General features: G+C 39.8%; 1 protein-coding gene across 7 annotated transcripts in view; it reads left to right on the top strand.

Annotated features, from left to right (window-relative positions):
* The window catches only part of DCAF5 (DDB1 and CUL4 associated factor 5), a 123696-nt gene that overhangs the window by 93673 nt on the left and 15603 nt on the right, over positions 1 to 14420 (top strand). For all 7 annotated transcript variants that reach the window (XM_036255348.1, XM_036255298.1, XM_036255338.1 and 4 more), the window contains one exon: positions 7251 to 7317. In XM_036255348.1, the coding sequence (XP_036111241.1) occupies positions 7251 to 7317 (67 nt within the window). The remainder of the gene's footprint in view (positions 1 to 7250; positions 7318 to 14420) is intronic.

Below are 14420 nucleotides of genomic sequence, written 5' to 3'. Positions count from 1 at the left end.
GCCCAGCAGACATCCATGAAATGTCATAAATTAATTCCTCAGGGAAGTTTTGTGATTCCAGTATGTATGAACACTTAAATGGTCTGACTGGACAGCATTGGGTCAAGACCCCCTCCTTGGCAATCATCCCAAGCTATTCCTTGTGATGGTTCCAAGAGGAAGAGAGAGGGTGAGGAGTTGCCCTTATTTATTCCTGAGAGGAAGCCTGGACATTGTGTGCATTTTCTACGTATTTTAGGAGCTGTCATATTAACTCCAAGAGACCTTAACTCTGTGGGAGTTTTCTTCCTTCTAAGGCAGTCATCTGAGTCAGCGTTCAGTCTGGAAGCGTCCCCTTTTACCTTTACATGGCTTTCCTTGGTGAATAGCTGAATAGGAAAGCACTAATCTTTCACAGTGAAATAGTAAAACCTCTGGTAAGCCCACCCATGGCTCACTCTTGTTTAATATTTATTTTTGTTTGTTTAATTTGTGTGGGCAGGGTAGCAGGAATTTTATATGAAGTTTTATAGCCTCTTTTACACATAGAGCATGAAATGACAATATGTTGAATAATAAATGATGTTGAAAATAAAAAATATATATCTCATGGCCCTGGATGGTTTGGCTCAGTGCCAGGTTCACTTCCTGGTCAAGGTCATGTACCTGGATTTCTGGTTTGATCCCCTGTGAGAAGCATGCAGGAAGCAGCTAATTGATGTTTCTCTTTCTTCCTTCCGTTCTCTCTTAAAAAAAAAAAAAAAATCAAACATATATTTTTTAAAAGTAGGTTTACATTTGTGAGTTTACAAAACACATTTTATTCTTGTTATTGTTTATTATTATATTATTTTCCATGTGAACAACTGTAAACCAACTTTTGCTCCACCCTGTATATAAATTATTAGTGTACAGATTTGTTTTGTTTTGTTTTAATCCTTACCTGAGAACATTTTTGCATTTATCTTTAGATAGAGCAGGAGGGAGAGAGGGAGGAAGAAAGAGAGAGAGAAACATCGATGTGAGAGAGACATGTCAACTGGCTGCTGCCACCCACACGACCCCAACCAGCACCGGAGGCAAACTGCAACCCAGGTACATGCCCTTAGTGGGAACTAACCTGGATCTCTCTGGTCTGCGGGCCGATGCTCTAACCACTGGGCCAAACCGGCCAGGGCTAGTGGACAGTGTTTTTGTGTTCTGTTCTCCCCCCCCCCACCCCCCACCCTGCCCATGAGTCTTAATTTGGGTTCGTGTTTCAGGTGCAAGTAGTTTATTTGGAAATGCAGAAAATAATAGAGGAATTGAGAAGTGAGAGGGAAAGGAAGGGTGAGTTAGTGAGCCAACTACAACTGTGGGCAATTGGAGTTTGATCTTGAGGGGAAAGGGTATAGAAAATACATTTCATAGTTATTCCACCTGAGGATAAGGCACTGGGCTATTGGTTGGATATTCAGTCATTGATTGAGCCTGCTCCAAAGGAACGTTCATTCCCTAGAGCAGTCTGCAGCCTCCTAGGCTTTGGAGAAACCTTGGGAAAAAGGACCTAGATACTGGCAGTTGGAGATCCAGTGGAGTATACAGAGCAGTAAGGCCTGAGAGATATGAGCAGGCAACGAGGCGTGAGCTATGCCATACTCTCCGTTCCTGTTAAAACAGTAGTCTACCTAAGCACCATGGCTTCATCTCTGTTCCTTCTTTTCCCTCTTTTCACCACATCTTTACCTGAGGCTGGCTCAATGCTCGTATCTATCTTTGCTTTGCCTCTTTTGTGAATCACCCGGCACTTGTTTTCTCATAATAGCACCTAGTTATTTCTACTTCATGGCATGATAGTTGTGTACCTACATGTGTATTTTCTACTTGAGTTAGCTCTTTGGGAACCCAGATATTACCTTATATATCTTTGTAAGCACCAAGGTGCCTGGTAGGTAAGTGCTTGGTTAGTTAGAATAAATCTTTCCCCCTAAATAGTAGGTGGTCTTGCCAAGCTGGCTGTTAAGAGGAAAGCCCTTGGGATTCTGAATTCCAACTTCCTAATTTTAACCAGTGTAGTATCATAATTTAGGGAATTACTGGATGGACCCTAAAGTCAGAGCAATGAGGATTCCTCTTTCCCTTTTTTAAGGAAAATAAATTTTTTTAATCCTTGCCTAAGTCTATTTTTCTATTTATCTTCAGATAGAGCGGGAAGGGGAGAGAGAGAGGTAGAAACATTGACGGGAGAGAGAAACATTGATTGGTGCCTCCCACATGACTCCGACCAGGGCCAACAATGAACCACAACCGAGGTATGTGCCCTTGACCAGAATCGAACCCGAGACTCTTTGATCCACAGGCCGACACTCTAACTGCTGAGCCAAACCAACCAGGGCAAGGAAAATTTTTTTTTTTTTTTATCATCCTCACCCGAGGACATTTTTCCATTTTTTGTTCAGGTAGAGTGGGAGGGAGAGAGAGGAACAGAGAGAGAGAGAAACATCGATGTGAAAGGGACACATCGAGTGGTCGCCACCTGCACAACCAACCAGGGCCGGGGACAAACTGCAACCAAGGTACATGCCCTTAGCGGGAACCGAACCCGGGTCTCTCCGGACCGCAGGCTGATGCTCTAACCGCTGAGCCAAACCGGCCAGGGCAGGAAAATTTTTTTAAGTGTTCAAGATTCATAGTATTTTATGTACATTTACATTGTTGAATAACCATCACTGTCATCTCCCAAAGTTTTTCATCTTACAAAACTGAAACTCTGTACCCATTTAGCATGAACTCCCCCGCATTCTCCTACCTTCAACCATTGGCAGCCACCATTCTACTTTCTGCCTCTGTGAATTGGACTACTCTAGGAACTTCATAAATGGACTCATATAGTAGTAGTTGTCTTTTTGTGACTTTTATTTCACTTAGCATAATGTTTACGATTCATCCAAGTTATAACATGTGGCAGAATTTCCTTCCCTTTTAAGGCTGAAAAATATTCCATTGTATGTACAGACCACATTTTATTTATCCATTCATCTGATGATGGGCACCTGGTTGCTTCCACCTTTTGGCCATTGTGAATAATACAATTACGAACATGGATATAAAACTATCTTATAGAGATCCTGCATTCAGTTCCTTCAGACGTATACTCAGAAGTGGAATTAATGGATCATATGGTAATTTTATTTTTAATTCTTTGACAGTTTTCTGGGGGTTTTTGTTTGTTTGTTTTTGATAGTAGTCATCCTAATTAGTGTGAGGTGGTATCTCATGGTTTTGACATGCACTTCCCCAATGATTAGTGATGCTGAGCATCTTTTCATGTGCTTATTGCCATTTATTAAAGGACATTATGTATTTATTCTTTGGAAAAATATTTATTCTAGCCCTTTGCCCATTTTTAATTATTTTATTCTGTTATTATTTTTGTATGTTTTTATTGATTTTTAGAGAGAGAGGAAGGGAGAGGGAGAGATAGATAGAAACATCGATGAGAGAAAAACATTGATTGGCTGCCTCCTACATGCTCCCTTCTGGGGATCAAGCCCACAATCTGGACATGTGCCCTGACTGGGAATCGAACCAGCGACCTCTTGGTACAGAGGTTGACCTCAACCACTGAGCCATACCAGCTAGGCCTTTGCCCATTTTTTAAATCAAGTGGTTTGTTTTTTTGTTGTTAAGGAAACTTTTTTTGGTAATCCTCATGCAAGGATATTTTTCCATCCATTTTTAGAGAGAGTGGAAGGAATAGAGGGAAAGGGAGAGAGAGAAACATTGATGTGAGAGACACATCGATTATCTGCCTCCTACACACACCCTGATCAGGGCCAGGGATCAAACCTGCAATCCAAGTACATGCCCTTGACCAGGAATCAAACCTATTGGACCCTTTGGTGTGTGGGTTGACACTCTAACCACTGAACCACACTGGCCAGGACAAAGAAACTTTTTAATTGAAGTATAACAGGGTCAGCCTTTGAGTTTCCTTTCCTCGAGCATATTTATGTAATGATCATGGGCAGGCAGCTTATTTCAGCTCTGATTTGGCTTCTATCATTCCTTCACTGAGTCATCATAGAATCTTAGAATTAAATAAGCCTCAGAGAATGTCTTAGTCTGTTCTGGTTGCTATAACAAAATACTGCAGACGGGGTGGCTTATGAACAATAGTAATTTCTTTCTCACAGTTCTGGATGCTGGAAGTATAAGATCAGGGTGCCAGCCTGATTGGGTTCTGGTGAAGGCCCTTTCCCAGGTTGCTGATGGCTTACTTCTCCTTATTTCCTCACATGGCAGAAGGGGAATAGGGAGCACTGTTGGGTCTCCTTTATAAGAGTGCTAATTCCATTAATGAGGGTTTCAACCACATGGCCTAATCACTTTCCAATGGTCTCACCTGGAACCATTGGACATTGGGATTTCAGTATGTGAATTTGGAGGGGGATACGTTCAGACCATAGCAGAAAGTGACAATATGAGGAAACTGAACCCAGTTATTTTCCCACTATGCCCTCGGCCCTGTGAATAGCATTTTCATGATCTTTAAATAGCATGCCTTTCTTTGCTTCCTTTCTCATTTCCTACAAATATTTTGAAGTCTGATAAACTTTTTCATAATTGCAAAATATTTAGTAAAGTATTTACATTAGGTGTCAGGTATATGTTGGACTATACTTTTTGAAATTGTTCAGTGTTATTCTTAAGAAATTTTCTTTAGAAAATTATAGGTCTTTTTTTTTACTTTTTTTTCTTTGTTGATTTTTAGAGAGAGAGTAAGGGAGAGGGAGAGAGAGATAAACATTGATGAGAGAGAACGTCGATTGGCTGCCTCCTAAATGCTTCCCACTGCAGATTTGGCCCACAACCTGGGCATGTGCCCTGACCAGGAATGGAACCGGTGACCTCTTGATGCATGGGTTGATGCTCAACCACTGAGACACACCAGCTGGGCTAATTTTTATTTATTGATTTGAGAGAGAGAGAGAGAAACATCAATTTGTTGTCTTATATATTTATGCATTCATTGGTTGATTCTTATATGTGCCCTGACTGGAGATCAAGCCTGCAACCTGGATGTATTGGGACAGTACTCTAACCAACTGAGTGACCTGGCCAAGGCTGATAGGTCTTTCTTTTTCTAGGGAAATAAGCAGATGGGGCTAAAAGGCAGTTAGTAATGCTGACCTCAACTTAAAGTAACACTTTTGTTAATCTTTTTGTTAATCTTTGGAAATCAATAAGCGCTCAGAATTGCTCACAGGTTGCTATTAGGCAATGCTTTTATGAGTCCTATTAGAATACATCTGGCTTAGTCTCCTGACTTTTGAGATTGAGCAGTTTGAAACTGCCATATAAAGGTGATTGCTTATGCCCCTTACACTAACTTGTGACTGGGTTGGCAGTGGCTTCCTGCTCAAAGATGTCAGCTGACAGCAGGGACATTCAGGATGCATGGCCTTGCATAAAAGATCTCTGGGAAGCTCCTAACGTTTTTTTCTGTATTTAATCTTTTTTTTTTAATTGTGATAAAATATACATAACATAAAACTTATCGTTACAACCATTTTTAAGAGTGTATAGTTCTGTGGCATTAAGTGCATTTACATCGTTGTATAACCATCTCCAGAATTTTTTCTTTTTTCTTTTTTAATTCTTCCCTCAAGGACATTTTTCTATTTATCTTCAGAAAGAGTGGGACAGGGGGAGAGAGAGAGAGTGAGAAACATAGATGTGAAAGAGACACATCTACTGGTTGCCTCCCACACAACCCCAACCAGGGCCGGGGACAAACCTCAACCAAGGTACATGCCCCTGACCAGGATCGAACCCACGACTCATTAGTCCGCCGGCCGATCCAGCCACCAAGCCAAACTGGCCAGGGCCATCTCCAGAATTTTTTTTTTTATCCTCACCCGAGGACATTTTTCCATATTTTGTTCAGATAGAGTGGGAGGAAGGGGGAGAGAGAAAGAGAAACATCGACGTGAACGGGACACATCGAGTGGCTGCCACCTGCACAACCCAACCAGGGCCAGGACAAACTGCAACTGAGGTACGTGCCCTTAGAGGGAACCGAACCCAGGTCTCTCTGGACCACAAGCCAACGAACGCTCTAACCGCTGAGCCAAACCGGCCAGGGCCAGATTTTTTTTTTTTTAATTTTTTTTTTCTTGAGGGGGAGAGAGTTAGAAACATCAATGAGAGGAACATCAATTGGCCGCCTCCTGCATGCCTCCCAGTCTCCCACCAGGGATCAGGCCCACAACCTGGGCATGCGCCCTAACCAGGAATCGAACTGGCAACCTCTTGGTGCATGGGTCGGCGCTCAACCACTGAGCCAGGCCCATTTCCAGAATTTTTTATCTTCACAAAATGAAAGTCCATACCCATTAAACAGTAGCTCCTCATTCGTCCTTCTCCCCATCCTTGACAACTACCATTCTTTCTGTCTCTGAATTTGACTAATCTAGGTACCTCGTATAAGTTGAATCATACAATATTTGCTTTTGTTTGTGGCTTCTTTCATTTAGCATGTCTTCAAGATTTACCCATGTTGTAGTATGTGTCAGAATTTCCTACCTTTTTAAGGTTGCATAATATCCCATTGTATGTATATACCATTTATCCATTCATCTGTTGACAGGCATTTGGGTGGTTTCCACTTTTGGGCTATTGTGAACATTCTTCTACATGAACATTGTTGTACAGATATCTCAAGTTTCTGCTTTCGATTCTTCGATATAATCCTAGGAGTGAAATCGCTGGGTAATGTGCTAGTTATATGTTTAATTTTTTGACAAACTGCCATACTACATTCCACAGTTGGTGCACCATTACATATTTCCACCAGCAGTGAATAAAGGTTCCAATTTCTCTACATCCTCCCCAGCACTTGTTCTATGGTGTTTGTTGGTTGGTAAGAGCCATCCTAATGAGTGTGAAGTGGTATCTAATTGTGGTATTGATGTTTATTTCCCTAATAATTAGTGATGTTGAGCATCTTTACATGTGTTTATTGGCCATTTGTATATTTTCTTTAGAGAAATGTCTGGTCAAGTTCTTTGCCCATTTTCAATCAGGTTGGCTGGTTTGTTGCTGAGTTTTAGCCATGCAGCTTTTTGATTTTCAAATACTTTTAAGAGGGTGTTTGTTGTGTAGTGTCTTATGAATATATCTCCATTTGTCTTATTTATTTTTAAAGATTCTTTCTCTGTATAGGTAGGTAAATATAGATATATTATGAGCCAATTGATATATAAATAATAATTTTTTTGTCCCAACAGTATATCCTTTCAGGCTCTGATGACTTCAACCTGTACATGTGGAGAATTCCTGCAGATCCAGAAGCAGGTGAGTATGTCCCTAATATGAACCTGCTGCTGATACTGACTCTTGACCTTTGTCATGCTGCTGCTGATACTGACTCTTGACCTTTGTCATGCTGTGCCCCAAAAGGACAGATCTGTAGCTATAGAGAAGATATTTCTCTTTTACTGTAATAAGTGTATTGGAAAAAGTGACCAAAGGAAATTATAAAATAAAAATTAGAAGCGAGATTTAACTATAACCTTCATACATATCTGACATAATGATGCTCAGATATTTTTTCTCCTAATAACTTTTCTTTAGACTTTATAGACCTCCTTAATGTTCATTTGTCTCTCTCCTATTTCACACCTGGAATATTTTTATCTTGCTTTTACATGCTTTTTTTTTATTATCCTTCTGTATGTTCATCCTTATTACTCTACAAATGCCTGTTAGGACCTCTTCTTTTCCTTTGGCCTCCTGGTGATATTAACTAAAGTGATTTTTTTTTTTTTTATCCTTATCCGAGGACATTTTTCCATTTTTTGTTTAGATAGAGTGGGAGGAAAGAGAGAAAAACATCGATGTGAAAGGGACACATCGAGTGGTTGCCACAGGCACAACCCAACCAGGGCCGAGGACCAACTGCAACCGAGGTACATGCCCTTAGCAGGAACTGAACTCGGGTCTCTCTGGACTGCAGGCCAAACCGGCCAGGGCTAAAGTGAAATTTTCTTTGTTGACTGACAGGTGCATTCCCTGGGGTTTAGCTGACCCCAGACATCAAAGAAATTAGGAGGAATATTTCTGCATTTGCTCTCGATGTGTTCTAAAAAGAAAAAAAAAACCTGCAGCTTTCCATAAATTTGGATCTAGGCCAGCTGAGGTTTCAAATAGTGTGGATCATTCTTCATTCTTCATTATAGTGACCTCACATGCTCAGTTACATGTTACACTGGTTGCTTCATAGTGGTAGAAAAGTGTATATTTTTTTATTCTCAGGACAGCTTAATATAGCTATCTGCTCTGGGTTATACATGACATCAAACTGGAAAATGTCCATTAGGAAAATTATAGACGACTATCCAGAGTGTATATTGCACAGAATGTGTCTAGTTTAGGAAGTTGTTGGCTTGCCTGTTGCTGAATTAGCAATGTTGTTACCAAACATTTGCCTTTCAAAACTTGTTGAGGGTCACCTTTGGTATAACTATCCTGTTGCTATGGTCTAGTTACCAAACACATTGTAAAAGGCCTTTTTCTCCTTCTGGAATTTGAAAGTATGAGTGAAGCAGCTTACCTTTGAAGTACAACCAGAAGGGACAGCAGCATCTATCTGAACCAAAAGTGATGTTCTAGCACTAGGGGTAGTTCTGTATTAAGTCTCCTGCCCCCATAAAATCTAGATTGATTAGCTGAGAAATAAGCTTTGGGCTTAATTGTATCTTTTATCAGATCTTGAAAAGCTTTTAATTATTAAGTCAGTATGTCTTTAAAATAGAAAAGTGGATAATTCCCTTTCCCCAGGACTAGTCTCTGAACTCTTTCTCATGTTTGTATAAACAGAGAAGAGAGGAAGAATTAGCAATAGTACTGTTGTTGTTTTTTCTCTCCCTTTTGATTTCTATTCTGACTTAGGGTATGGGCCACTGTTCGGCTGACTTTTTGAGTAGGTGATTATGTAATCTCTGGGTTGGCAGGGACCTGATAGTTGATTTAGGATTCCAATATTAAAACTGGAAAATGGGTACCTGGACTTTCCAAGGGTTATATAGGCACAGCTGGTTAAAGGAATTCAGTTTTAGGTTCTTAAATTCCATATGTATTCTTTCATAAAATCAACATTCCTAAGAAGGTACACATTCTCCTTTCCTACCTCCCTTTTCCCACTTTACAGGAGAAAAATGAAAGCATGACAGGTGTTTGAGTACTGCATGGGTATTTGGCCCAAATCAGGGGTCTGCATAATTTTCTGTTCACAGACCCACCGCTACAATCACTTTTTGAGTTATAATTTACATATAAAGAGTATATATTGAAGTATACTTTTATTGAGGAATAACTTAAACCTCCACTAAGATGCCTGCCATGATAAGGTGCTTGTTGCCCCAAGATAAAACCAGTGATTAGGAGTTTTCTGGAAGCTTTACTTTGTACCCTTATGTATTCTTTTGAATGGTGGCTTACTGAAAATAGCCTTATCATTCTTCCTCCTCATAGCCTTTTACTCATTTGAAGGATAGCTCTCATGTCCCCTTCTCTATCTTCTCCAGAGATATCACCCCCAAGTTTATTTAGCAGTACCTAAAAGCAATTGTCAGTTTCTTGAATGTACCGGCTTGTTCAACAGGTGTAGTCTGACTAAACCAGAAAAAAATCTTTGGCTCCTTGATAGTTAAGTGTGCTACATGATGTTTCAGAAAGTACACTCAGGATCACATAGCTGTTTTTGGAGGTCACAGAACCCATAATCCACTCATACTTAGAGTTGGATAGAAACCCCATGGTTTCCACATGAGCTGTGGTTGATTCTGCATCCTTATCCTTGATTTGGTGCTTAGGTTTCATTGTACACAAGGACAGGACTTTATAATTATCTCTCGTTAGATTCACTAACTGGTAGTTGAGGGGTTTGTTTTTTCTGTATCACTCTTTAACATTACATCATCGGTCTGTCACAGTGAGGTTGCCTCTTTGAACATCATCTTGCTCTGCAAGTAACTAAAGTACCTTTTTGGATTATTTTTTACCAAACCTTGGCTCATTTGGGGATTCAGTCTTCCTGCCACTATTCTGACAACTTACCCACATTTTTTTTTTCTTTTTTTGTTCACATATTTTTCCTTTTTTTTTTTTTTTCTATTCTTTGTTGTTCCTTTTTTCATTTCTTTTACTATTTTTAGAGGTTGTTGTCAAAGTCATACAGGTACATAAATTTTTTAAAATTTTTTTTTTATCTTCACTCGAGGATGTTTTTCTATTTATCTTCAGATAGAGTGGGAGGAAGGGAGAGAGAGAGAAAGAAATATCGACATGAGAGAGACACATTGACAGGTTGCCTCCCACACGGCTCCGACCAGGGCCGGGGATAAAACCTGAGACTCTTTGGTCCACAGGCTGACGCTCTAACTGCTGAGCCAAACCGGCCAGGGCTAAATTTTAAATCAAATAATATTACAAAGCTTTTTTTAAAAAAGTAACAGTTTCTTTTTCTATAACATACACATAATATTTTTAAATGTTCAATTTTGGCCATTGTCAGTTGGTTTTCTACTATTGAAATTAGTTTCCTCAAATAGGAATTTTTGATCTCCTATCTGGAGGGTATTTACCAACCAGTTGAACTATGGTACCAAGAGCCAATTAGAGGGATAGAACTATGGATTTCACAGCTATACACAGATTTTTGTTTAATTCCACCCTCCATCTGTGTCTATTGTTCCTAGTCCAAAATCTCTTTCAGTTGGTAACCCCCAGGCCTCTACGTGAGTGCTGGGGGAGGGGTGTGATGGTGAAATTGCTCTTTATGTAAGCTTTCAACTAATCCTATTTACAGCCCTACCCTTCAACCTGGTTTCAGGGATATTTAGCACCTCTTATTTTTATATGTAATTTCTCTTTATTTTTTTGTTAATCCTCACCTGAGGTTATTTCTTCCATTGATTTTTAGAGAGAGTGAAAGGGAGGGGGAGAGGGAAAGAGAGAAAGAAACATCAATGTGAGAGAGACATATTGATTGGTTGTCTCACGCACAATCCCAACTGGGGCCGGGGATCAAACCTGCAACCCAGGTACATGCCCTTAACCAGAATCGAACTCTTGACCCTTTGGTCTGAGAGCTGATGCTGTAACTACTGAGGCAAACCAGCCAGGGTAGTAATCTCTCTATTTTTAAATATTGGCAATTCATTGTTCAGAAAATATTCGGTAAGATTTAGCAAGCCAAACATAACATGTAAGGGCTAGATGTGGTTTTTGGATTCTAATTTTGAATGCTTAGATGACGAAAGGTCTGTCAGGAAATTTCTAATCTAATCTACTGCCTCTTTGACTTAAACAAATATGGAATGAGGCTGAACTCGCTCTCTATGCATGCCAGTTGAACATAAGATACTAAGGCAGTCCACTATAGGGAAGCTGGTTTGCTATTATATGCCTTAATGGCATGATCAGATAGATGACAGGCAATCAGTATTTACTGAATACCTGCTGTGTGCTTCACAGTATATGCCAGATGCTGGGAGAACTAGATGGAGAGAAGTCCTGAGTATGAGCAAAAAGCAAGGGCATCTTTTTCTTCACTCTTCTGTTCAGAAAGATTAACAGTCACTGGAGAAATGTTTTTTTGCTCCACAAACTCCGGAGAGATGAAATTTATTTATTATGTAAACAGTACTGATTTAATGAATTGGCTAAGTAATTCTCATCGAGCTTCCTAGTGGGTGAGAAAATCGTTTTGAGGTGTAAGGTCTAAAACCCAGCCCTGCCAGTGTGACTCAGTGGATTGCATGTCATCCCATGGACTGAGAGGTCGCGGATTGATTCCCGGTCAGGGCACATGCCCAGGTTGTTGGGCTCAATCCCCAGTAGGGGGGGTGTGTAGAAGGCAGCCAATCAATGTAATCTTTCTCACATCGAAGTTTCTATCTCTCCTTTCCTCTCTTTCCAAAAAAATCAATAAAAACATTTTTAAAAATCATAAAACTTATTACCTGGCGAAAGGAAGCCTGATATTTTAGTTGATGTCAAATAATAACTCATTTCTAAACACCTCTTTTAAGTTTAGACAAAAGAATAGAACTGGAAATTTTGCTGTGGCAAAGAAAAAGCCCATCAGAATGTATTTTACATCTCTGAAGTATGTAGGAAGAGCATCTGTTTTTATGTGATGATTCTGAAAATAAAATAAATAGACCAGCAGTTTTGGATAGAGTCATTGTGGTGTATTAGAAGGAGCATTAGGCTTAAAATCATACCTGGTTTCGAGTCCAGTGCTGCCATTAGCTAGCTGATTCAGTGATTCATTCTAGGCAGATTATATAACAGCAATTGTCTGAGCCTCAGTTTCTTCTGTAAAATTGCCTCTGTCCCCACCACCTCTAGTCATAAGATGATTTAACAGTTTTGGAATTTTTCTGAAAAGTGTGTGCCTTCAAATGTAATACATTGTTTTTGCGGTGTATAATAAGACCAATGCCCATAGATCCATAATTTCCAAAGCATTTTCTCAGAAGTAATGGATTATTTTCTTAAAGTAATGGATTTAGCAAATTGTGGTGGAGGTGGATGTCTCAAATATTCATATTGCCTTCTCCTTCACGTGTCCCTAATTCTTGCTGGAAAGGGCTTTAGGGCTTCTGAGACATGCCTCTACATTAAGACCTTACTATTTATGGTAAGAGGCATAATATAATTGAGTTGGTAGGCCTGTGTTTAAATTCCTGATCCATTCATCTTCTAGTTGGAGGCTTTGAAAAAATGATTTAATCTTACCAAACTTTAGTTTCTTCATCTGTAAAATAAGAAAATTAACAGTAACAATAGTAATATCTACCTTCTTAGAGATATTGTGAGAGTACTCAGTAACCGTTCAATGCTTGTTATTTCTTTATTTTATTTCATTGATTTCTCAGAGAGAGTAAGGGAGAGAGAGAGAGAAACAAACATCAATGTGAGAGAGAAACATCGATTGGTTACCTCTTGCATGCACCCCAACTGGGTACGTGCCCTGACCAGGAATCAAACCCGCCACCTTTTAGTGTAAGGGATGATGCTCCAACCAATGAGCCACACCGGCCAGGCTCTTTTTTATTTTTGCCATCATAATTTATCCTCCCTCTACCCTCCTCCACCTCCCACACCTCCTTCTCCCCACACAATTGTTATTTCTCATTAAGAAAACTATCTCTTTTAACTTTCTTCTGAAAAACTCCTTAGAGACCAAGACATTATCCTCCTCTGGTGCCCTCCTGAATGGTCAGTTACATTGTTTTTGCATGAAGGTTGATCTTAACTCTGTAATTTAAGAAGGGGGAATTTATATGACAAATTTTTCCCTGAATGGAGGAGTAAACATGTACTTTCACTGCCAAGTCACTGCAGCCACCCTCACTGCCAGTAGGCTGATGCAGTAGTCTAGAAGCAGCTGTAAATGCATTTTCAGGGGCCTGCACATGTGCATGCTCTGCTTCTCCTTTTTCTACACATGCATTGACTCTCATTGACTTTGGCCTGAGCACCTGCTTTTCCCCCATGTAATTAGAACAACTGTTTTTAATTGGTACAAGTAGTTGGTTTCAAACACATGTGAAGTACAGATGATAAAAGAACTTAGCATAATTGACTTTTTTGTGCAATTAAGCATTGCTGTCTGTGGAGCTCTTTGAGCTTTAGTGACAGCACTGGCCATCTCCATCTGGCTTTTCTTAACTCTAAATGTTTCATGATCCCCAGGAGACAGCCACTGCTCTTTCTGTCTTGTCAGTACTCTGATTGTACTTCTCTTTATGGTTTAAAACTAGGAGACCTTGGGATTATTCACTTGGGCCTTTTGGAATTGCTAAAAAGGTGTTTAGAAAACTCTTTTAGATATAGCAAGGAAAAGAAGTTTCTGTGGTGGACTCTTAGAGCTATACATTTTTAATTCTACCAGTGGGGTCAGAAATGAAAGAGATTGCCCCAAGAGTTGCTTACCAAACTTTACCTTGGTTCTCAAATGTCTCCCATCTCAAACAGTTTGGTTCTCGACCAAGTTTTTCACACAAAAAATGTCTTGTTTTTGAGCAAAACTTCAATGCTAGACCCGACAAGCCTTTCATGCTGACACTGGTATGAGCAGTCACGCTTCTCTCAGACGACACACAGGAGAAAATGTGCGAGTATGAGTCACTTTACCACTAAACCTTGTGTTGTTAACATCTCAGGAAATTGTACTGTAAATACTTTTGTGGTGTTTTTTTGCTTTGGTTGCTGCTTATTATTATTAAATATGTACATAAGTCACCATGGGTCCTAAGAAGGTTAGTGATAGCAGCAAAGTGAAAAGGAAAGTTATGAGAATAACGATAAAGCTTAAAAAAAGAAATAATTGCAAAGTATGATAGAAGTGTTTGTGTATCTGATGTGGCTACCAAGTATGGCATGGC

Source organism: Molossus molossus, unplaced genomic scaffold (assembly GCF_014108415.1).
Source record: "Molossus molossus isolate mMolMol1 unplaced genomic scaffold, mMolMol1.p scaffold_m16_p_1, whole genome shotgun sequence".
Taxonomy (NCBI): domain Eukaryota; kingdom Metazoa; phylum Chordata; class Mammalia; order Chiroptera; family Molossidae; genus Molossus; species Molossus molossus.
The sequence above is the reverse complement of the archived record's forward strand: the minus strand, read 5'-3'. Positions and strand labels throughout refer to the sequence as shown.